Source organism: Callithrix jacchus, chromosome 22, assembly GCF_049354715.1.
Source record: "Callithrix jacchus isolate 240 chromosome 22, calJac240_pri, whole genome shotgun sequence".
Classification (NCBI taxonomy): Eukaryota; Metazoa; Chordata; class Mammalia; order Primates; family Cebidae; genus Callithrix; species Callithrix jacchus.
The window spans coordinates 9,450,979-9,474,002 of record NC_133523.1 but is presented as its reverse complement, the minus strand read 5'-3'; the positions used below and the strand labels follow the sequence as shown (position 1 = coordinate 9,474,002).

Here is a 23,024-nt window from a genome sequence, read left to right as displayed (position 1 = left end):
CCAGGTGTGGTGGTGCCTGCCTGTAATCCCAAGAAGCAGAGGTTGCAGTGAGCTGAGATCGCCCACTGCACTCCAGCCTGGGCCACCAAGCAAGACTCCATCTCAAAAAAAAAGGTGGTGGGGGTCGGGGGATTCCAGGCCTCATTGGAAACCAAATATTTTTTTTCTGGAGAGGAGTCCAGTTTTCACTACAGACCCAGAAGGTCATAAATAGTCCCAGATTTGGACCAGAACCTCAAGATATGGCCATGAGTTCACAATGTTTTTCTTGGGAGAGGAAGTGGGAGGATGGGGCTGGGGCTGCTTAGAAAGGACTCCAGCTGGATGTGACACCTCCCCTCAACTCACACAAGGCTGAGGCAGATGAGAAAAGCTTTATTAGCACAAAGGAAGTCTGGGCAATGTCGTGACACCCTGTCTCCACAAAAAAGTTCAATTTGCCAGGTGTGGTGGCGTGCCTCTGTGGCCCCAGCTACTCAGGAGGCTGAGGTGGGAGGATCACTTGAGCTCAGGAGGTCAAGGCTGTAGTGAACTATGATTGCACCACTGTACTCCAGCCTGCGTGACAGAGCAAGACCTTGTCTACACACACACACACAGAGGCTTCCAGAGCTGAGATGGAGTCCTCCATTACCTTGGCCCCCTTCTCACACACACACACAAAGAGGCTTCCAGAGCTGAGATGGAGTCCTCCATTACCTTGGCCCCCTTCTCACACACACACACACACACAAAGAGGCTTCCAGAGCTGAGATGGAGTCCTCCATTACCTTGGCCCCCTTCTCTCTCTCACACACACACACACACACACACACACACACGCAGAGGCTTCTAGAGCTGGGGGGCGTCCTCCAGTACCTCAGCCCCTGCCCCCTGCTTGCAGGACTCTGATCACTGCAGGAAGTCGGAGCTGTGTAGTGTGAGGTCCCACTGAATTGCAAACAGAACAAGGCAGAGGTCGGGCATATTCTCTGGGCACTCTCCAGGCATTACCACTGTCACTGTGAACACTGGCAGGAATGTATGTGGGTGGGGAGTGGCTAAAAAGGTGTCCGTTTTTGAGGGGAGGGAGGAGTAAGGCCTCGCTGGGTCGCTCCAGTTCTGAACCTGTAACCATTACTAGTCCATACGGTGCTTTCATGCCAAACAGAAAAATCACTCCTTCTGGGGAAAGGCAGGTTGGTCAACGAGAAGTCCCAGCCCCATTTGATCTTTTTGCCAGGCACTCTTGTGCAGTGTACAACCTGTACAACTGTACCTGAATGTGACTGTGGCTGGAAGCTCCGTGAGACCAGAGACCTATGTTCATCTTGTTCTCCATCCTAGCCTACATAAAAAGCACTCAATAAATAGCTGGTAAAATAAAAAATGAATAAATACATATCAAAGGTTGGGGACAGTCAATAGACAGCAGTGCCCAAGCTGGCATCTGTCAGGAAGCGCGGGCATTATGTTTTGCTGCGACACGTGTCTGTGCAGGGCCACTTCTGTAGGGCTGCAGGGCTGTGGCCAGCGAATTGCAGTATTTCCTGGCTGTGTGTCCTTATGGTAGGGATATGTTTCCCCCACCTCTTCCCCTCTTGCCAGGCTAGACTTTGACGTCCATCACAGTCACGTCTTGAGTCTTGCCCCTTCCTCTTGACTTAGTCACGTGACTGCAGATCACATGCCTGGCCTAGTGTTTTCGGTGTGCAGCAGGTGCCATGGCCCCAAATGCCATCTGCATCTGACTGAGACCAATGCCCTGCCCTCTGGCATCTCAGGGCCACTGGGTGTAGCTGTATGGCATACGTCTGCCACTCTGTTCTGTGTGGCACCACTACCACCAGATGGGAGGGCCAAGGAAGAGGCCCCATCCTGGGGTAGGTTCAGGGAGGCGTGGCTTGTGTGATGGGTTTCATGGGGGTCCCGTTTTGAGCCCGTTGGAGTCTGTATTTCCTGATCTTCCTCTGGCGGTTATAGAGGTACACGGCGAAGCCTGCAGTGCTCAGGATTGCTACAGTCACCACGACAGCGATGATGACCATCTCATGCCGGGGGGCTGTGGGGAGGATACAAGGGGTGGTGAGGATTGCAAGGGGCCCATGGCCTCTGCCCCACCCAGTCCTGCAGACTCGATCACTCACAGGGCACGGTCACCACATTCACGGTCACTTCGCAGGTGGCCTCCCCTCGAGTGCTCGTGGCCCGACAGAGGTAGGTGCCCGAGAGATCCCGTGTGACAGTCACTGATTTCCCGATGGGCAGGGGCAAAGTGCCATCTTTTAGACACTCAAGCTGGGGTGAGGGATTTCCCCAAGCCTGGCATGTCGGAGTCTGCTGGGAGTTTTCTGGCCACGTCCAGTTTCTTGGACAATGCTTCTCGTCCAGTTGGGGGCCGTCTGGAAAAACACAAGATGAGATGGAGGTTGGGAACAGAATATCCCTCCCCATCTAGGACTGCAGGACTTCAGGGAGGGCTCCCCTTATGGGTGGGGGTGGGACTTGGAGGGCAAGAGCTTATGGGATGTCAGGGGTTGGGCCTTGGGGGGACAGGGGTCTTTGTCCAGCAGCCTCACTCACACAGCACACGGAGCTCCCGGGTCTGGTTCTTGTGTACAACCTGTCCGGCCACCTCCAGGGTCGCAGAGCAGGAGAAGCTGCGCCCATCGTCCTCTGGCCTGGCCTTCAGCCGTAACTGGGTCCTCGGGCCCGGTGTCTGGGCTGGGACCCCATTCAGCATCACCATAGCTCTGGGGTGGCCCTCACACTTCACAATCACCTCAGTTCCTTCTGAGACCTCAGGCTCTGTCAGAATCACTTTGGGTGCCGGAAAGCCTGAGGGCGGACACACAGTGAGCCCCATTGCCGGTTCAGTTCACACCCCCAGGAAGCCCTGATCTGTCCCCTGCCCATTCTTACTGTAGACAGTCATTGTCCCCCGCGTCTCCTGGCTCTGGTTCCCTAGTATTACTGCACACAACAGCCGCTGGGTGCCCTCCTCCTCTGCGGTCCCCTTGACCAAGGCCTTGGCCGAGAGGGCATCGATGCCATAGGTGATTGTGTGGTTCAGCTTCTGGTCCCCCAGCGCCAGGTGGACCTGGGCCTCCGAGACTGGGAACAGCCCATCCAGGGAACAGACCACGGTCCCCTGCGTATCCACCTCCAGGACCCGGGGGCTGAGAAGTTGTGGTGGAGTCACTGGCAGGACTGGGGAAAGAGGGTAAGTGTGAGCAGACAGGGATGGATGACCCGAAACCCTTCTCGGGGCATTTCATTCCCCTCCTGCAAGATCCTCTTCCACGGCGACTCAGCAGCCTAGGCCACATACGCCTAGAACACATGCACCCTTCAGCTGGGGCCAACCCTTTTTTTTTTTGAGATGGAGTTTAGCTCTTGTGGCCCAGGCTGAAGTGCAATGACATGATCTCAGCTCACCGAAACCTCCATCTCCTGGGTTCAAGCAGTTCTCCTGCCTCAGCCTCCCGAGTAGCTGGGATTACAGGCATGTGCCACCACACCTGGCTAATTTTTTATTTTATTCCATGTTGGTCAGGCTGGTCTCAAACTCCCGACCTCAGGTGATCCACCCACCTTGGCCTCACAAAGTGCTGGGATTACAGGCGTGAGCCACTGAGTTTGGCAGGCCACACCCTTGTCAGAAGATCCTGAGGCCGGGGCACCCCATTCCAGGATACTCTACCCTCTCCCTGCCAGCTTCCTCAATCCTCACCAAAGGTTTGGAGCTGGTGGGGGGCCGAGGTGTTCTCAAACAGCTCCAGCCCTTGGGACCGCAGGTCCAATTCAGTGCGGCACGAGAAACTGGCTCCGTGATCATCTCTGCCTGCGAGCACCGTGACCGTGACCTCGGCGGGCTCCCCCACCACTGGCTGCCGGCTCAGCTCCTCTTCCCCACGGAGCAGCATCACGGTGAGGTTGGCCCGGGGTGCCCCGCCCTCCACCTGGCAGCGTAGGGTAAGGTTCTCGCCCACTGGCTGCCAAGCAGGGAGGGGTGCCAGCTCCACCCGTTCTGGAGTCCCTGCAGGAAAACAGAGGTGGGGGTGTCTGGTGAATTGGACCTTGCTGCCTGCCCAGCACATGCACCGCACCTGCCTCGGAGCCCCAGCTCTTCAGTATCTCCCCCAAACACCTCAGCAGATAGGAATGTCAAGACCTTCAGGGAAAGCTGGTCAGAGGGCCCCAAGTGTTTGTGAAGGGATCAAAAAGCTCCTCATTCGTCACAGCAGCATCTTAAGAGTGAAAAGTGGAAAAGAACTTTTTTTTTTTTGAGATGGAATGTCACTCTGTTGCCAGGCTGGAGTGCAGTGGCATGATCTCGGCTCACTGCCACCTCCGCCTCCCAGGTTCAAATGATTCTCCTACCTCAGCCTTCCGAGTAGTTGGGACTACAGGCACTTGCCACCGTGCCCAACTAATTTTTATACTTTTAGTAGAGATGGGGTTTCACTATGTTGGCCAGGGATGGTCTCAGTCTGAAGCCTGGCTTCAGACTTCAGTCTCCTGACTTTGTGATCCACCCACCTCGGCCTCCCAAAGTGCTGGGATTATATAGGCATGAGCCACCGCGCCAGGCCTGTGAACTTCACGGTCTATTGCTAGGGGCCTGGTCAAATAAGTTCAGCAACCCAGAGCACTACAACACTGGGCAAACAGCGGTGTGATCTCAGCTCACTGCAATCTCCGCCACCAGGTTCAGCCGATTCGCCTGCCCCGGCCTCCTGAGTAGCTTGAATTACAGGCGCACACCACTGCACCTGATTCATTTTATTATTTTTATTTTATTTATTTGTTAGACTGAGTGTCCTTCAGTCGCCCAGGCTGGAGGGCGATGGCTCGATCTCAGCTCACCGCAACCTCCGCCTTCTGGGTTCAAGCAATTCTCCTGCCTCGGCCTCCCGAGTAGCTGGGATTACAGGCACGTGCCACCACACTCAGCTAATTTTTGTATTTTTAGTAGAAATGGGATTTTCAGCATGTTGCCCAGGCTTGTCTCGAATTCCTGATCTCAAGTGATCTTCCCATCTCAGCCTCCAAGTGCTGGGATTACAGGTGTGAGCAAACACACTAGGCCGAGATATTCTTTTTTTTTTTTTTTTTTTTTTTTTGCCAATCAGTTTGGGTTTATGAGGTTGCCTTGAACTGATGACCTCGCCTTTGTGAGCACCATGACCTCCTGCGAGAGCCACTTTGGACCCCCGAAGGCCGAGATATTCTTTAAAAAACACAAACAGTGGCTCACACCTTTAATCCCAACAACACTTTGGGAGGCGGAGGTGGGTAGATCACAAAGTCAGGAGATCGAGACCATCCTAAGGCCAGGAGTTCAAGACTAGCTTGGGCAACATTGTAAGACCCCATTTCTGGGAGTAAAAAAACCCACACATTTAAAAACAAGCCAGGCTTCAGCCAGGCATGGTGGCTCATGCCTGTAGAGGCTGAGATGGATGGATCACCTGAGGTCAGGAGTTCAAGACCAGCCTGACCAACCATGGCAAAACCCTGTCTCTACTAAAAGAAAATTAAAAAATTAGGCTGGGCATGGTGGTTCACACCTGTCATCCCAGCACTTTGAGACTCTGATGCCGGCAGATCACAAGGTCAGGAGCTGAAGATCAGCCTGGCCAACATAGTGAAACCCTGTCTCTACTAAAAAAACAAAAATTAGCCAGGCGTGGTGGCACATGCTGGTAGTCCCAGCTTCTCAGGCAGGAGGATTGCTTGAACCCAGGAGGTGGGGGTTGTGGTGAGCCAAGACTGCACCACTGCACTCCAGCCTGGGCAACAGAATGAGACTTCATCTCAAAAACAACAACAACAACAAAAAAGCAAAAAAACAAAAATTAGCTGGGTATGGTGGTGGATGCCAGTAATGCCAGTTACTTGGGAGACCGAGGCAGGAGAATCACTTGAACCTGGGAGGTGGAGGTTGCAGTGAGCTAAGATTGTGCCACTGCACTCCAGCCTGGGCAACAGAGAGAGACTCTGTCTCAAAAAAAAAAAAGGCTGGGCTTGGTGGCTCACACCTGTAGGCCCAGGTACTCAGGAGGCTGAGGGTGGGAGGAGGATTTCTTGAGTCTGGGAGTTTGAGGCTGCAGTGAGCTATGATTGTGCCACTGCACTCCAGCCTGGTGACAAAGTGAGACTCTGTGTCTAAAAATAAAACAGAAAGCTGTTAAGCTGTCAAACAATATATACATAAGGTCAAGAAAACTCTGGCCTCCTGCTCTTACCCCTCGCCATCTCCTACAAACTCTTGCAGAATTTGAGGCAGCCTCGAGCCTCAGCCCCTAGAGGAAACCCAGCTCGGCTGCCTGGTGGTGGGGTTGGGGGAATGTTTCTTCTGCTCTCACCTCTTCTTGACCCTGACCTTCAGTCCTTTTCCAAATCCTGGTCACTGAACTATTCAAATATTTGCCTGTCCTTCGCTTCTTGGATATGGTCACTGATCACAATGTGGGCCGCCTGGACAAGGACCATCGCCACCTGCTCTGTGGTTTCCTGTGAATCTAGCCTTCAACTTATCTAATCCCTGGCCTGCTCACAAACCCTCCACAACACCCTGAGGAGGAGAAAGTCCCGGCTCCTCCACTTGGCATTCAAGGCCCTGCCAACTTCACCCTGCTTCCCATCAATCTTTTTCTTTTCTTTTTTTTTTTTTTTAGAGGCAGAGTCTCACTCTGTCACCCGAGCTAGAATGCAGTGGCACAATCATAGCTGACTGTAACCTCCAATTCCTGGGCTTGACCAGGCTCAGTGTCACACCTGTAATTCCAGTACTTTGGGAAGCCAAGGAGGTGGATCACTTGGTCAGGTATTCAAGACACCATCTCTACTAAAAATACAAAAATAATTTAGCTGGGCATGGTGGTGGGCACCTGTAATTCCAGCAACTCGGGAGGCTGAGGCAGGAGACTCGCTTGAACCCAGGAGGCAGAGGCTGCAGTGAGCCAAGATGGCACCATTGCACACCAGCCTGGGCCACAGACTTCATCTCAAAAAATAAAAATAAAAAAATTTCTGGGTTCAAGTGATCCTTCCACTTAAGCCTCCAGAGTAGTTGAGACTACAAGCATATGCCACCATGCCAGGCTATTTTTTTAAATTTTCTTAGAGACAGGGTCTCCCTATGTTGCCCAGGCTGGTCTCAAACTCTTGGGCTCAAGCAATCCTCTTGCTTTGGCCTGCCAAAGTGCCAGGAATACAGGCATGAGCCACCGTGCCCGGCCCACACCAACTTACTGCTGTTGGGCTCCTCCTGCCCCCATCAAGATTTCTCCCTGGTCCAAACTTTTGCCCAGGCTGTTCCCCTGCCTAGAATGCCTGTCTTTATGAACTCCTATACATCCTTTAAAGCCCAGCTGGTGGTCAGCTCCTCTAGGAATTATACCTCTAACCTTTTTGGAGAAGACTGAGCCATCCAGGGAGGCTTCTTTCTGTTTACACTACGGGTGGGGCAAGACCAAGCTAGAGTCTCTCTCAAGTGACATACTCCTACACACCTTTGACACCTTTTCTGCCTATGTCGGCTGTCTGCTCCCTTTCACAGAAGTAAGAACTAAGGCAAAGTGGGGCACCCACAGTCGCAGAGGAAGAAATGTGGCAGAGCCAGGAGTCAAACCTGGAGTTGTACGCTTTCAACTACCGGGCAGAGCTGGGCAGTGTGCTACACCTGTAATCCCAGCACTTTGGGAGGCTGAGGTGGGTGTATTACCAGGGATCAGGAGTTTGAGACCAGCCTGGCCAACGTGGTGAAACCCTGTCTCTACTAAAAATTCAAAAATTAGCCAGACTTGGTGGTGGATGCCTGTAATCTCAGCTACTCGGGAGGGAGGATGAGGCAGGAGAATTGCTTGAACTTGGGAGTTGAAAGTTGCAGTGAGCGGAGATTGCACCACTGCACTCCAGCCTGGGCGACAGAGTGAGACTCTTGTCTGAAAAAAAATAAAAAATAAAAGCCTATCAGGCTGAGATGCAGAAAAGTCCTTCAAAGAGCTTTCTCTGGGGTTTTTAGAGGCTGCTGGGAATGTTTGGGGACTTCCCTCACATGGGAAGGTCAGCATCTGCTCACCTACTCTTCAAATCAGAAGCAAAGCCGATCATTTACCCAGAGGCTTCCTTGCCGTGGCACAATGACAGCAGAATGTCCTTTCTCCCTCACTGTGTCATTTTACCCATCAGAGAAGGCCTCACCTGAGCGAAAAGTAAACCCAGAAGCCACATCCTCCAAGCTATTAAGGGTCTTGTTGGGACGGGGCCCAAGGCTAATCTCAAAGCTATTTGGCCAGTTTTTATTTTTTAGAGACAGGGTCTTGCTCTGTCACCCAGGCTGGAGTGCAGTGGTGTCATCACGGCTCATTGCAGCCTCGACCTCCTGGTCTCAGGCGATCCTCTCACCTCAGCCTCCTGAGTAGCTGGGATTATAGGTATACCACCATGCTTGGCTAGTTTTATTTTTTGTAGATATGGGGTCTTGCTGTGTCTGGCTTCCGATCCTCCTGCTTTGGCCTCCTAAATCACGGCGATTGTAGGCATGAGCCACTGTGCCTAGCCTGCCCAATTCTCTTCTGTTTTTCCTTCTTTGATTTTGTTTTGTTTTCATTTGAATTTCTTTTTTGCCTTGGTAACTCATTCCCACCATTCAAAGTCTCCAAAGTAGGAACACAGAGAGAATTGTTGGCCACGTGCGGTGGCTCACACCTGTAATCCCAGTACTCTGGGAGGCCGAGGCGGGTGGATCACCTGAGGTGAGGCGTTCGAGACCAGCCTGGCCAACATGGTGAAACCCTTTTTCTACTAAAAATATAAAAATTTGCTAGGCACGGTGGTGGGTGCCTATAATCCCAGCTACTTGGGAGGCTGAGGCATGTCGATCACCTGAGGTTGGGAGTTCGAGACCAGCCTGACCAACATGGAGAAACCCCGTCTCTGCTCAAAGTACAAAATTAGCCAGGCGTAGTAATGCAAGCCTGTAATCCCAGCTCCTCAGGAGGCTGAGGCAGGAGAATCCCTTGAACCTGGGAGGCAGAAGTTGCAGTGAGCTGAGATTGTGCCATTGTACTCTAGCCTGGGCAACAAGAGCGAAACTCCATCACACACACACACACACACACACACACACACACACACACACGGAATTCTCCACCTCAAGCCCTCTCCCAGAGCCTGCCAGCCTCTCTTCTCATAGCCAACTAATATTGTCCTTTCTCCCACTTCCTTTCAGGGCTGTTTTATACACAAATACAGCCTCCTGAAACTGCCCCTCTGCCACTCCCTAATGTGAGGGTGGCATGCCACTCATATTCAACATACTTTCTTTCATTTCAACTTTACAATACACCGCAGAGCTGACTCTCAGTTCACCGGAACTTCCTGATTCTTCTACACGGTCACATAGTATTCCGTGTCATGGACAAGCCAGTTTCCCTCTCTAGCCTTCCCCATTTGAGTGGTTTGCAAGCGTTTGCCCTTCATACAAAGTGCCAAAGTGTCAGTGAATGATGCCGTAGCCCTCACCATCTCCCTTGTAGGCAGCGAGGCCTATAGACCACTTTCCAGGACTGGGTTTTCTTTTTTTTTTTTTTGGAGACAGGATCTCACTCTGTCTCCCATGCTGGAGTGCAGTGGCACGATCATAGGCTCACTATAGCCTCCAAATCCCTGGACTCAGCTGATCCTCCCACCTCAGCCTCATGAGTATCTGGGATTACAGGCCCATGCCAGCATGCCCAGCTAATTCTTATAATTCTTTTTTTTTTTTTGAGACAGAGTCTCACTCTTGTCACCCAAGGCTGGAGTGCAGTGCATGATCTCAGCTCACTGTAACCTCTGCCTCCCAGGTTCAAGTGATTCTCCTGCCTCAGCCTCCCTAGTAGCTGGGACTACACACATGCTCCACCACGCATGGCTAATTGTTGTAATTTTTAGTAGAGATGGGGTTTCGCCATGTTTGCCAGGCTGGTCTCAAACTCCTGACCTTAAGCGATCCACTCACCTTACCTTCCCAGAGAGCTGAGATTACAGGAATGAGCCACCATGACTGGCCAGGATTGGGGTTTGCCGCAGGATACACACACATGGCATTAAAAAAAAAAAAAAAAGAATGGGGGCCGGGTGCGGTGGCTCATGCCTGCAATCCCAGCACTTTGGGAGGCCAAGGTGGGTGGATCACGAGGTCCAAAGATCGAGACCATCCTGGTCAACATGGTGAAACCCCGTCTCTACTAAAAATATAAAAAAATATTAGCTGGGCATGGTGGCGTGTGCCTGTAATCCCAGCTTCTAGGGAGGCTGAGGCAGGAGAATTGCCTGAACCCAGGAGGCGGAGGTTGCGGTGAGCCGAGATTGCGCCATTGCACTCCAGCCTGGGTAACAAGAGCGAAACTCCGTCTCAAAAAAAAAAATAGAATGGGAGCTGGGTGCAGTGGCTCATGCCTGCAATCCCAGCACTTTGGGAGGCTGAGGTGGGTGGATCACAAGGTCAGGAGTTCAAGACCAGCCTGACCAATATGGTAAAACCCTGTCCTTACTAAAAATACAAAAATTTAGCTGGGCGTGGTGGTGGCGCGCCTATCCCAGCTACTCTGGAGGCTGAGACAAGACAATAACTTGAACCTGGGAGGCGGAGGTTGCAGTGAACTGAGATCGCAACACTGCACTCCATCCTGGCTGACAGAGCAAGACTCCATCTCAAAAAAAAAAAAAAAAAAAAATAGAATGGGGTTGGGTGTGGTGGCTGACTCCTGTAATCCCAGCACTTTGGGAGGCTGAGGCAGATGGATCACTTGAGGTCAGGAGTTCAAGACCAGCCTGGCCAACATGATGAATCCTCATCTCTACTAAAAATACAAAAATCAGCTAGGCCTGGTGGCAGGCACCTGTAATCCAAGCTACTCTGGAGGCTGAAGCATGAGAATTGCTTGAGCCTGGGAGGTGGAGGTTGAAGTGAGCCGAGATTGCGCCACCTTACTCCAGCCTGGGCAACAGAGAGAGACTCTCTCTCAAAAACAAACAAACGAAAAACCAAACTTTGGGAGGCCAAGGCAGGTGAATCAGTTGAGGTCAGGAGTTTGAGACTAGCCTGGACAATGTGGTGAAACCCCGTCTCTACTAAAAATACAAAAATGAGCTGGGTGTGGTGGGCGCCTGTGACCCCAGCTACTCGGGAGGCTGAGGCAGGAGAATCGAATGAACCTGGAAGGCAGAGGTTGCAGTGAACCGATGCGCTCTAGCCTGGGCAACAGAGGGAGACTCCATCACATGAAATAAATAAATAAATAAAGGATTCCACTATGTTGCCCAGACTGGTCTTGAACTCCTGGCCTCAAACGACCCTCCCACCTCAGCCTCCCAAAGTGTTGAGATTATTGGCATAAACATCATGCCCAGCCCATAACATTTTGAGAACTGATGCCCAATTTCCCACCACAGGGTTGGGCTTATTTACGATCCCCACAGCAGTGTCCTGGCAGTGAGCAAACCGCCTATGTGCCACAGCCTTGCCAGCACAGCTGTTAGCAATTCTGTCCATTGTTGCCAATATGTGAAAAATGCCATCCAGGGCTAGTTTTAACTCATATTTTTTAAAAATAAAAATGTTTTTATTAAAACATTTATTTATTTATTTATTTATTTATTTGAGACGGAGTTTCACGCTTGTTACCCAGGCTGGAGTGCAATGGCGCGATCTCGGCTCACAGCAACCTCCGCCTCCTGGGTTCAGGCAATTCTCCTGCCTCAGCCTCCCGAGTAGTTGGGATTACAGGCATGCGCCACCATGCCCAGCTAATTTTTTGTATATTTTTTAGTAGAGACAGGGTTTCACCATGTTGACCAGGATGGTCTCGATCTCTTGACCTCGTGATCCACCCACCTCGGCCTCCCAAAGTGCTGGGATTACAGGCATGAGCCACCGTGCCCGGCCTAAAACATTTATTAAAATGGTTTTGCTATGTTGCCCAGGCTGGATTCTAACTCCTAGGATTCGAACCCCTGGGTTCAAGCAATCCTCCCACCAAAGCCTCAGGAGTAGCTGAGATTACAGGTGCACTCCATGATGCCCAGCTAAATTGTTTATTTACTAATATTTTTTCTGGTAGAAACAGGGTCTCGCTATGGCCGGTCTCAAACTCCTGGACTCAAGCCATCCTTCTGCCTTGGCCTCTGGAGTAGCTGGGATTATAGGTACAAATCACCACACCTGACTTAATTTGCATTTTTTTTTTTTTTTTTTGAGACGGACTTTCGCTCTTGTTAACCAGGCTGAAGTGCAATGGCACGATCTCGGCTCACCATAACCTCCGCCTCCTGGGTTCAGGCAATTCTCCTGCCTCAGCCTCCTGAGTAGCTGGGATTACAGGCATGCACCACCATGCCCAGCTAATTTTTTGTATTTTTAGTAGAGATGGGGTTTCACCATGTTGACCAGGATGGTCTTGATCTCTTGACCTTGTGATCCACCTGCCGCGGCCTCCCAAAATGCTGGGATTACAGGCTTGAGCCACTGCACCCGGCCTGCATTTTTTTTAGACTGAGTCTTGCTGTGTTGCCAAGGTGGAGTACAGTGGCACAATATTGGCTCACTGCAACCTCTGCCTCCCAGATTCAAGTAATTCTCCTGCCTCAGCCTCCTGAGTAGCTGGGACTATAGGCATGAACCACCACGCCCAGCTAATTTTTATATTTTTAGTAGAGATGGGGTTTCACCATGTTGGGCAGGATGGTCTTGATCTCTTGACCTTGTGGTCTGCCCGCCTCGGCCTCCCACAATGCTGGGATTACAAGTGTGAGCCAACATGTCCAGCCAATTTGCATCTTTTATTAAAGTGTCCAATCCAAGACCTTGTCATACGTTCAAAGAGGGAGGCATACAGAGATGGCATTCTCGAATGTCCTGAATTCCTGTTGATATCTTTTTTTTTTTTTGAGACAGAGTCTTGCTCTGTCACCCAGACTGGAGTGCAGTGGCACAATTGTGGCTCACTGCAATCTCTGTCTCCCAGGTTTAAGCAATTTTCCTGCCTCAGCCTCCCGAGTAGCTGGGATTACAGGTGCTGCCACCACACTGGGCTGATTTTTGTATTTTTAGTAGAGATGGGGTTTTGCTGTGTTGGGGAAACCGAAACTCCTGGTCTCAGGTGATCCTCCACCTCACCCTCCCAGAGTGCTGGGATTACTGGCATGAGCCATTTCACCCCGCCTGTAGATACTTTAATTATACCCAAAGAGATTCACAAAGGGACTTTCCAAGGATGTCCCCACCTGCCCTTCACGGAGCCCCTCCCTGACCCTACCAGCAAGTGACAAAGATTCTCCCAGCCCACTGCAGGTGCCCCTGTGTGTCTGCTCTCCCCTGTCTGCCTAGCCCAGCCCTCTGGGCTCAGTCACTTACAGTACACGGTGAGGAAGGTTTTGGCCGTGGACTGTCTGCCGCCGCAGTTTGAAAAGCATATTGGCTGGCTGTCTTCCTGCACATTGCTCAGTTCAAACATCTTCCAGTTGTTCCCACCTGGGAGCACCTCCCTTTTAGTCAACGGAGTCTCCAGGCCCAAGAAGGGCCTCTGATCACAGGAGCTGCTGCAGTTCACTAGCACGGAGCCACCCCGGGGCAGGATGACCACTTGGGGGAACACAGACGTCTCAGCTTCGCCAGGTCCTGGAACAAAAGAGGGAAGATGCGGCAGGCATTACAAATCAGGTTCATTGGGCCAGGTGCAGTGGCCTGTAATCCCAGCACTTTGGGAGGCCGAGGTATGCAGATCATGAGATTCTAAAAATATAAAAATTAGCTGGGCATGGTGGTGCATGCCTGTAATCCCAGCTGCTTGGGAGGCTGAGGCAGGAGAATTGCTTGAACTGGGACCTGGGAGGTGGAAATTGCTGTGAGCTGAGATTGCACCACTGCACTCCAGCCTGGGCCACAGAGTGAGACTCCACCTCAAAACAAAACAAACGAAAACCAAATCAGGTTCATCAATGGGAATGTGCACTCAGCCTGTGCTGGGTGCTGGAGGCCCAGCCTCAATAAGACAAAACATTGCCTTCAATGTGGAAGTTAAAGAGAAAATTCATAAGCATGGTGGCTCACACCTGTAATCTCAGCACTTTGGGAGGCCAAGACAGGCAGATCACCTGAGGTCAGGAATTTGAGACCAGCCTCACCAACATGGTGAAACCCAGTCTTCACTAAAAATGCAAAAGTTAGCCGGGCATGGTGGCACGTGCCTTTAGTCCCAGCTATTTTGGAGGCTGAGGCATAAGAATCACTTGAATCTGGGAGGTGGAGGTTGCAGTGAGCTGCGGTCGTGCCACTGTACTCCAGCCTGAGCAACAGAGAGAGACTCTGTCTCAAAAAAAAAAAAAAAAAAATTCATGAGCAAACGAGATAATTAGTAACTGATGTTAATAAGAGCTTTGACAAAAACAAAACAGGGTGATAGAACAGACAGTGCCTTGGTGACAAGTTAATGTTTGAGCAGAGATCTGAATGACCAGAAAGGGCTGGCTGTCAGGAGAAAAGGGAAGTGAATTCCAGGCAAGCACTAACGTCCTGGGCAAGGTGGCTGGAGCTGAGTGAGCAAGGAGGAAGAGCGGGGAGATTAATTCCGGAAGGTCCTGTGAGCACTGAACGCCATGCTCAAGATGTGTTCTTTTTTTTTTTTTTTGGAGATGGAGTCTTACTCTGTTACCCAGACTGGAGTGCAGTGGCATCATCTCTGTTCACTGCAACTTCTGCCTCCTGGGTTCAAGTGATTCTCCTGCCTCAACCTCTCAAGTATCTGGGATTACAGGTAGGTGCCCCCCACCACACCCAGCTAATTTTGGTATTTTTAGTAGAGACGAGGTTTCACCATTTTGGCCAGGCTGGCCTCGAACTTCTGACCTCAAGTGATCCGCCTGCCCCTGCCTCCCAAAGTGCTGTGATTACAGGTGTGAGCATCCTTGCCCAGCCAGATGTATTCTTTATTCTGAGGGAAATAGGGAGCCATGAGAGGATTTTAGCTATCACTTTTTTTTAAGGGACAGGTCAGGGCTGGGTGTGGTGGTTCACGCCTATAATCCCAGCACTTTGGGAGGCCAAGGCAGGCAGATAACAAGGTCAGGAGATCGAGACTATCCTGGTCAACATGTTGAAACCCCCATCTCTACTAAAAAATTAAAATAAAATAAAATAAAATAAAATAAAATAAAATAAAAATACCAAATTAGCCGGGACATGGTGGCGCATGCCTGTAATCCCAGCTACTCAGGAGGCTGAGGCAGGAGAATCACTTGAACCACGTAGTCGGAGGTTACAGTGAGCCGAGATTACACCACTGCACTCCAGCCTGGTGATAGAGCAAGACTCCATCTCAAAAAAAAAAAAAAAAGAAATAGTTCTCCCTCTGTCACCCAGGCTGGAATGCAGTGGTGTAATCACAGCTTACTGTAATCTTGAACTCCAGGCTCAAATGATCCTCCCATCTCAGCTGCCCAAGTAGCTGGAACTACAGGACACCACCACATCCAGCTAACTTTTGTGTTTTTTGTTTTTGTTTTTGTTTTTTTGAGACGGAGTTTTGCTCTCGTTACCCAGGCTGGAGTGCAATGACGTGATCTCGGCTCACCACAACCTCCGCCTCCTGGGTTCAGGCAATTCTCCTGCCTCAGCCTGCCGAGTAGCTGGGATTACAGGCACGCGCCACCATGCCCGGCTAATTTTTTGTATTTTTAGTAGAGACGGGGTTTCACCATGTTGACCAGGATGGTCTCGATCTGTTGACCTTGTGATCCACCCGCCTCGGCCTCCCAAAGTGCTGGGATTACAGGCTTGAGCCACCGTGCCCAGCCATAATTTTTGAAAAACATTTTTGTAGAGATGGGGTCTCACTATGTCACTAAAGCTGGTCTCAAACTCTGGCCTCAAGCAATCCTCCCACCTTAGTCTCCCAAAGTGCCATGACTGTGGGTGTGAGTCACCGTGTCCAACCAGATTTTAACGTGAAATCGGTGCCCTCCTCCCTCTCAAGAAGTCAGGTGGAGAGAGTCAGCTCTCCAGGAATCAGACTGGGTCCTCACTCCTTGAGACAAGTACTTTCCCCCTCCTTGGGCCTCAGTTTCCCCATCTGTAAGGTGGGTGAGTACAGCCACCCCATCCCTTGCTCATACAGGTAACTCAGCACAGGGTGGGCAGCAACTGGCTGCCTTGCAGGTAAGTGCGGGTAAGAAAGAAGGGGCTTGTGGGGTGGCCACTGTGGCTCGCACCTGTAATCCCAGCACTTTGGGAGGCTGAGGCAGGTGGATCAATTGAGGTCAGGAGTTGGAGACCAACCTGGCCAACACGGTGAAACCCGTCTCTACTAAAAAAACAAACATTAGCTGGGTGTGGTGGTGGGCGCCTATAGTCCCAGCTACTCAGGAGGCTGAGGAAGGAGAACTGCTTGAACCTGAGAGGTGTAGGTTGCAGTGAGCCAAGATTGCACCACTGCACTCCAGCCTGGGCGAAAGAGTGAGACTTCGTCTAAAAAACACACACACACACAAAAAAAAAAAGAAAAGAAAAGAAAGAAGGGGCTGGCCGGGCGCGGTGGCTCACGCCTGTAATCCCAGCACTTTGGGAGGCCGAGGCGGGTGGATCACGAGGTCAGGAGATCGAGACGATCTAGGTCAACATGGTGAAACCCCGTCTCTACTAAAAATACAAAAAATTAGCTGGGCATGGTGGCGCGTGCCTGTAATCCCAGCTACTCCGGAGGCTGAGGCAGGAGAATTGCCTGTACCCAGGAGGCGGAGGTTGTGGTGAGCCGAGATCGCGCCATTGCACTCCAGTCTGGGTAACAAGAGTGAAAAAAAAAAAAAACAAAAAAAAAAAGAAAGAAAGAAAGAAAGGGCTTATTTGGATTAAGCCCCTTAGATTCTGCTGCCTCCAAAGGTGGAAAAAAAATGTCTAAGTCCAGCACTGCCCACTTCGAAGATTTCTGTTCTCAGATTTGTTCTATCTGGGATGGGGATGTGAGACCATCGGCTCCATACATTTTCCAAGGGAGAGTCTGGGATCATTCCAATTTCACAGAGGGAAACAGTTACTCAGCTAGAAAGCAGTGGGATCTGGGTCTGAGTCCAGATCAGAATACCTTTTTTTTTTTCCGGTTTTTTTTTTTTTTTTTTTTGAGACGGAATCTTGCTCTATTGCCCAGGCTGGAGTGCAGTGGCACAATCTTGGCTCGCTGCAACCTCCACCTCCAAGGTTCAAGGGACTTTCCTGCCTCAGCCTCCCGAGTAGCTGGGATTACAGGCGCCTGCTGCTATGCATGGCTTGGATCGGAGGCTTTAATGAGCTCTTAACCAAGCTATCAATCTCCCACCTTCTGCTTCCCAAAACTCACACCACCATGAGACCCTCTGACCCCTTCCCTCTTCCCTAGCTGGGCTAGAGCTGGGGGAGGGTGTGCTGGGGCGCCCCACTTCTCAGCTTTGGGCTACGGATAAGTCAGCCCTGGAATTCCCCTGAGCAGAAGCAGCCCTGGACTTCCCCAGGGGAAGAGAGGATGAGGAACAGAATATACATTTTGACGGGGGTGGGAGTCCCTTACGCCTTGATGCACTGGCACAGGGCCAAGTTCCCAAACCATCATGATCGGGTCCTGGGGCCAGGTGCTGTGCTGGGCCAAGATACACCTGGCAGGTGGCCGCTATAGAGTTTCCTGTTTTACAGCTGAGAAACTGAAGAGACCCAATTTAGCCGAGCAAGGTGGTGGCTCACACCTGTCATCCCAGCTATTCCTAAAGCTGAGGCAGGAGGAATGCTAGACCCCAGGAGTGCAAGACCAGCCTGGGCAACAATACGAGGCCCGCCTCTCCCCTCCATCTCCAATCCCTCACCCCTTTTTAAAGCTGCAATCCATAGCCCGAAGCCACACGTGGAGGTGATTCAGGGTCTGCATACAAGGCTGTTGCCTTTCAATCGCTGTCTCTAATCCCACCTTCCCATGAGCAGCTAACTAGTTATGCATGACCTGATCTCCGGCGAGCTGGGAATCGGTCCTCCCGAGGACTCGGGTAGTTGGCCCGACGGCAATCCCCACCCCCGACTCACCTGGGAGCAGAGCCGCGAGCAGGACCAGGAGCGCAGGCAGCGCGGGCCGGGGGCCGCTGGGAGCCATAGCAAGGCAGAGGTTGCAGCCCCGAGGCACAGAGGAGCTCAGCGCGGACTGCGATGCAGTGAGGCGCGCGGTCCTTTATAAACGCTGGCACCTAGGGGCCAAGGGGCGGCGCTGCTTTCCGGGAAACCTCGCGCTTTCCCCTCCGGAACGAGGACTGAGGTATTTCCGGATTGAGAGGGTGCGTGGCCCGAGCAGGGTCTTCGTCCTCGCTGGCCGCTCCAGCTCCGGAATTTCCAAGCTAAAGCAATGGGGCGGCGGTGGCGGATTGACGACCCCGGGGGCTGCTCCCGGCCCCCACGCGTCCCTTTCCCCAGCCAGGCCAAGCTTGCATCACTGTCTGCACCGCCCTAAGCGGTTTATTAAGTGCCATTAAGTATTGCCAACTTTCCCGGACAGTGGGGACTGTTACTGCGTTCATTTCACAAAGCGGCGAAGTGAGGCTCTGAGGGGCGAAGGGATCCGAACTCCAGTCCTCCCTCCCCAGCACACGCAGGCCTCTTCGATCCAGTGGATGAGCCCCTTGCCTGGGTGGGGGCCCAGGAATCCTCCCGGGCTCCCTCCACTGAAGGGTCCCCCTTCCACTTAGGGTCATGTACCCGCCAAGCTGACACGGACTTTTCTCGAAAAGTGGCCGGAGCAGAGCCAGGCACCTCCCGTGGCCCGCGAACCGTGTGAGTGACGATGCGCATGTCACCACGTCCCGGGGAATCGGCGTCCTCTCTTCACACCCGAGGGCGCTGACACCCCCGCGGCCTCCTCGCTTCCCCTTTCGGCCTTGTACGCGGGGCCGTCTTTACAGCTCCCAGAAAAAGGAAGGAAGCTGAGCGATACCCACGCGCTCAGCCCCTCTGCCGGCGTCCCAGGCTCCGCGGGGAAAATGAGGCAGTTAGCCTGGACCTTGACGAGGGAGGGGAGAGGGGGCGCTCGAACCCCTTGCCTTCCTCGGGAGGCTCCTCGAACCTAGGCGTGTACTAAATATGGGCGGGTGTTTGTTTGCCCACCGTCTGTGCTTGTGACCCCAAGATTTGTCATCCACCACGTCGAGGCTGTGGACTCTGAACTCTCCGAGCGCCGCGCTGCCTAAGGCTTTCCTGTTGTGGGACGCGGGCGGCGTCGCCATAGGGATCTGGGAGGGGCCAGGTAGGTCGCAACAGAAAGGGGAAGGGAAGGGTCACGGGACGCGCGGGCCCTTCCTATCTGGGAAAGGGGCTACGAGTCACTGGCCATCCAGAGACGCATATTTCCCCGGCCTCGGTCATTCCCAAGGAATTTCCACGGGGATTTTTTTTCTTGGGGAGTTGAGGGGTACTGAATACCCACCACGGAACAGCCTGGGCAAAGTCACAGAGTGGGACCAGGGACGCCCCTACTCGGCAGACGGTCTGGGAAAATCCTGCGCCACGGGTTTGTCTCGGGCGTGTTCCACCGAGCGCTTGTCCCGGCCCCAGGTGCGCGGCCAGCGAGCTCCCCCGCGCGGCCCAAGTCCCATTTGCAGCCACAATGGCGCCATTCTTTTCTCAACACGTGACTCCATATTTATTAAGCGCCTACTAGGTGCTGGGCATCCTTCCAGGTACTGGGGACACAGCAATGAACAGAGTCAGACAAAAATCCAGCTAGGCGCGGTGGCTCCCGCCTGTAATCCCAGCATTTTGGGAGGATCACTTGATCCCAGGAGTTCAAGACCAGCCTGGACAACCTAGGGAGACCCCCCCATCTCTACAAAAAAATGCAAAAATTAGCCGGTCGTAGTGGTGCACGCCTGTAATTCCACCTACTTGGGAGGGTGAGGCAGGAGAATCTCTTGAACCTGGCAGGTGGAGGGGGCAGCGAGCCAAGATGGAGGCACTGCACTCCAGCCTCGGAGTGAGACTGTTTCAAAAAAACAAAGCAAAACAAACGAAAAAACGGAACATCCAGGAGACCAGTGTGGCTGGAGCAGGCTTAGCAAAGGAGGGATTATAGGAGAGGAGCGGGCGGGGAAATGACAGGGCAGATAGGTGCAGGTGCCTGTCACCTGGGAGGACGTTGTTATTTTGTTTGATTTTCTGAGACCCAGGCTCACTCTGTCACCCAGGCTGGAGTGCAGTGGCACGATCTCGGCTCACTGCAACGACTGCCTCCTAGGTTCATGCGATTCTAGTAGCTGGGTTTACAGGCGCACACCACCACACCTGCCTAACTTTTGTATTTTTTAGTAGAGACAGGGTTTCACCATGTTGGTCTCAAACTCCTGACCTCTGGGGATCCGCCCACCTTGGCCTCCCAAAGTGCTGGGATTACAGGCATGAGCCACCGTGCCCAGCCAGGACTTTGGTTTTTATGCCCAATGAGGTGGGAGCTATAGAGGGTTCTGAGTGGACGAAGGACCTTGCCCCAACTCAAGTGCTCACAGGGGCCCAGTTGAGGCTGCAAGAGCTGCAGACAGGAGATAGGAGAGGAGGTGAGTGTTCTGGTCCCCGTGAGTGATGATGAGTCCTCACCTGTGTCCTTGGAGAAGGGGCTGAATTTGACATTGATCTTCGAGGCTGGGCCAACTGGAGGTACTGGGACAAGGGGGTGACTCCTTGATCAGGGTCTGAGCCTTTTGGAGGCTTCAGGGCCACTTTCTTTTTCTTTTTCTTTTCTTTTCTTTCTTTTTTTTTTTTTTGAGATGGAGTCTTGCTCTGTCATCCAGGCTGGAGTGCAGTGGCATGATCTCAGTTCACTGCAACCTCTGCCTCCCAGGTTCAAGCAGTTCTGTTTCAGCCTCCTGAGCAGCTGGGACTACAGGTGCATGACACCATGCCCAGCTCTATTTTTAGTAGAGACGGGACTGCACCATATTGGTCAGGCTGGTCTTGAACTCCTGACCTCATGATGCGCCTGCCTCAGCCTCCCAAAGTGCTGGGATTATGGGCATGAGCCACTGCACCCAGACTTTTTTTTTTTTTGAGACAGAATCTCGCTCTGTCACCCAGGCTGGAGGGCAGTGGTGCAGTGACTCACCTGCAACTTCCGCCTCCTGGGTTCAAACAATTATCCTGCCTCAGCCTCCTGAGTAGCTGGGATTACAGGTGTGCATCGCCACACCCAGCTAATGTTTTGTATTTTTGGTAGAGATGGGGTTTCGCCATGTTGGTCAGGCTGGTCTCGACTCCTCACCTTGTGATCTGCCTGCCTCGGCCTCCCAAAGTGCTAAGATTACAGGTGTGAGCCACCACTTGTGGCCGGAGGGCCACTTTCTGAGATGGAGATGGGGTGGCCTTGGTGGGGCAGGCTGGCAGAAGGAGGAGGCAGCTCCCAGTCCTCCGCTCCTTTAATCATTTTCTCAAGGAAAAGGGAAGCAGATCTTCCCCAGCCCTTTGCTGGTAACTCCAGGAAGGGCATGGCTTCCTCCCAGGTGCCAGGCAGTCTCAGGCAGGCCAAAGAACAGCCTCAGACTAGAGGCTGCCAATCTGGGGCAGAAGCCAACAAACCCCATCCTGTGGTATCCATGCAACCATCTTGTAGTTCCCTTAGCCTGGAATGCTCTTCCCTTCATCCCCAACAAGGCTGGCTCCTCCTTTCTTGTGGCCTGAGCTTTCTCCTATGAATGCCCCCACTACTCCATCCTGGGCCACACCCTGGGCACTCCGTGTCACCTACCTTAATATTAGAATTCCTGAACTCATCACTTGGTGAATTTCTTTTTTATTTTTTTCAGACAGAGTCTTGCTCTGTCACCCAGGCTAGAGTGCAGTGGCATGATCTTGGCTCACTGCAACCTCTGCCTCCTGGGTTTAAGCAATTCTCTTACCTCAGCCTCCCCAGTAGCTGGGATTACAGGTATGTGCCACCAGGCCCAGTTAATTTTGGTATTTTTAGTAGAGATAGGGTTTCACCATGTTGGCCAGGCTGATCTGGAACTCCTGACCTCAAATGATCCGCCTGCCTTGGCCTCCCAAAGTGCTGGAATTACAGGTATGAGCCACTGTGCCCGGCCTATTTATTTAATTTATTTATTATTTTTGAGACTGAGTCTTGCTCCTGTCACCCAGACTGGAGTGCAGTGACAGGATCTTGGCTCACTGCAACTCCTCCTTCCGGGTTCAGGTGATTTTCCTGCCTCAACCTCATTTTTTTTTTTTTTAATTATTTTTATTTTTTGAGACGAAGTCTCACTCTGTTGCTCAGGCTGGAGAACAGAGGCTCAATCTCAGCTCACTGCAACCTCTGTTTCCCGGGTCAAGAGATTCTTCTGCCTCAGTCTCCCAAGGAGCTGGGATTAGAAGCACCCACCACCATACCTGGCTAACTTTTGCATTTTTATTTTAATTATGGTTTTTTCTTTTTTTAGATGGAGTCTTGTTCTGTTGCCCAGGCTGGAGTGCAGTGGTGCAATCTCAGCTCACTGCAACCCCCACTTCCCAGGTTCAAGCAATTCTCCTGCCACAGCCTCCCAAGTAGCTGAGATTACAGGTACCTGCCACCACATCCAGCTATTTTTTGTATTTTTAGTAGAGACAAGGTTTTACCATGTTGGCCTGACTGGTCTGGAACCCCTGACCTCAGGTGACCTACCCGCCTCAGCCTCCCAAAGCGCTGAGATCACAGTCGTGAGCCGCTGCCCCAGCAGAGCGTATGTATCTTTGATTACAGACATCTTCTGGGGAATAGCTGAGTTTGTGGTTTTGTTTTTCAAAACTCTGCTTCAGCAAAGATGTGGAGGAAAAAAAAAAAGGCTACAGAAACTCATCTGATTCCAGTTATGTCGATGGAAGACAGCCAGCAGGAAACCCTCCCAGAAGAACGGGTCAGGTCATCTTCTCCATTATCCCAGCCCTCCTCCAATGCCCAGTGGATTAGTAAAGTAAATATCTGTTCTAAGAAGCCGAGAACTGGACATGCACATCCATAGCAGAAGAA

At 52.1% G+C, this 23,024-nt stretch overlaps 1 protein-coding gene across 1 annotated transcript; it reads right to left on the bottom strand.

The window, feature by feature from the left end:
• Positions 1-355: 355 nt before the first annotated feature.
• On the bottom strand, positions 356-18,189 carry ICAM1 (intercellular adhesion molecule 1). The gene is made up of 7 exons (XM_035284090.3): positions 18,071-18,189; positions 13,388-13,651; positions 3,713-4,018; positions 2,902-3,189; positions 2,563-2,817; positions 2,127-2,381; positions 356-2,041 (listed from the first exon to the last, which is right to left on the bottom strand). Exons 1-7 carry the CDS (start codon positions 18,135-18,137, stop codon positions 1,869-1,871), a joined length of 1,608 nt encoding a protein of 535 aa, XP_035139981.1. The 5' UTR covers positions 18,138-18,189; the 3' UTR covers positions 356-1,868.
• Between the last annotated feature and the right edge of the window lie 4,835 nt (positions 18,190-23,024).

What these genes read in the sequence shown, in the direction of transcription:
- ICAM1 (XM_035284090.3), bottom strand. Translation starts at nt 18,137, where the DNA reads ATGGCTCCCAGCGGCCCCCGGCCCGCGCTGCCTGCGCTCCTGGTCCTG. An exon ending in GGGGACAATGACTGTCTACA is followed by an intron (nt 2,818 to 2,901) that starts GTAAGAATGGGC and finishes GTCCGCCCTCAG; the next exon opens with GCTTTCCGGCACCCAAAGTG. An exon ending in GAATGTGGTGACCGTGCCCT is followed by an intron (nt 2,042 to 2,126) that starts GTGAGTGATCGA and finishes TCCTCCCCACAG; the next exon opens with CCCCCCGGCATGAGATGGTC.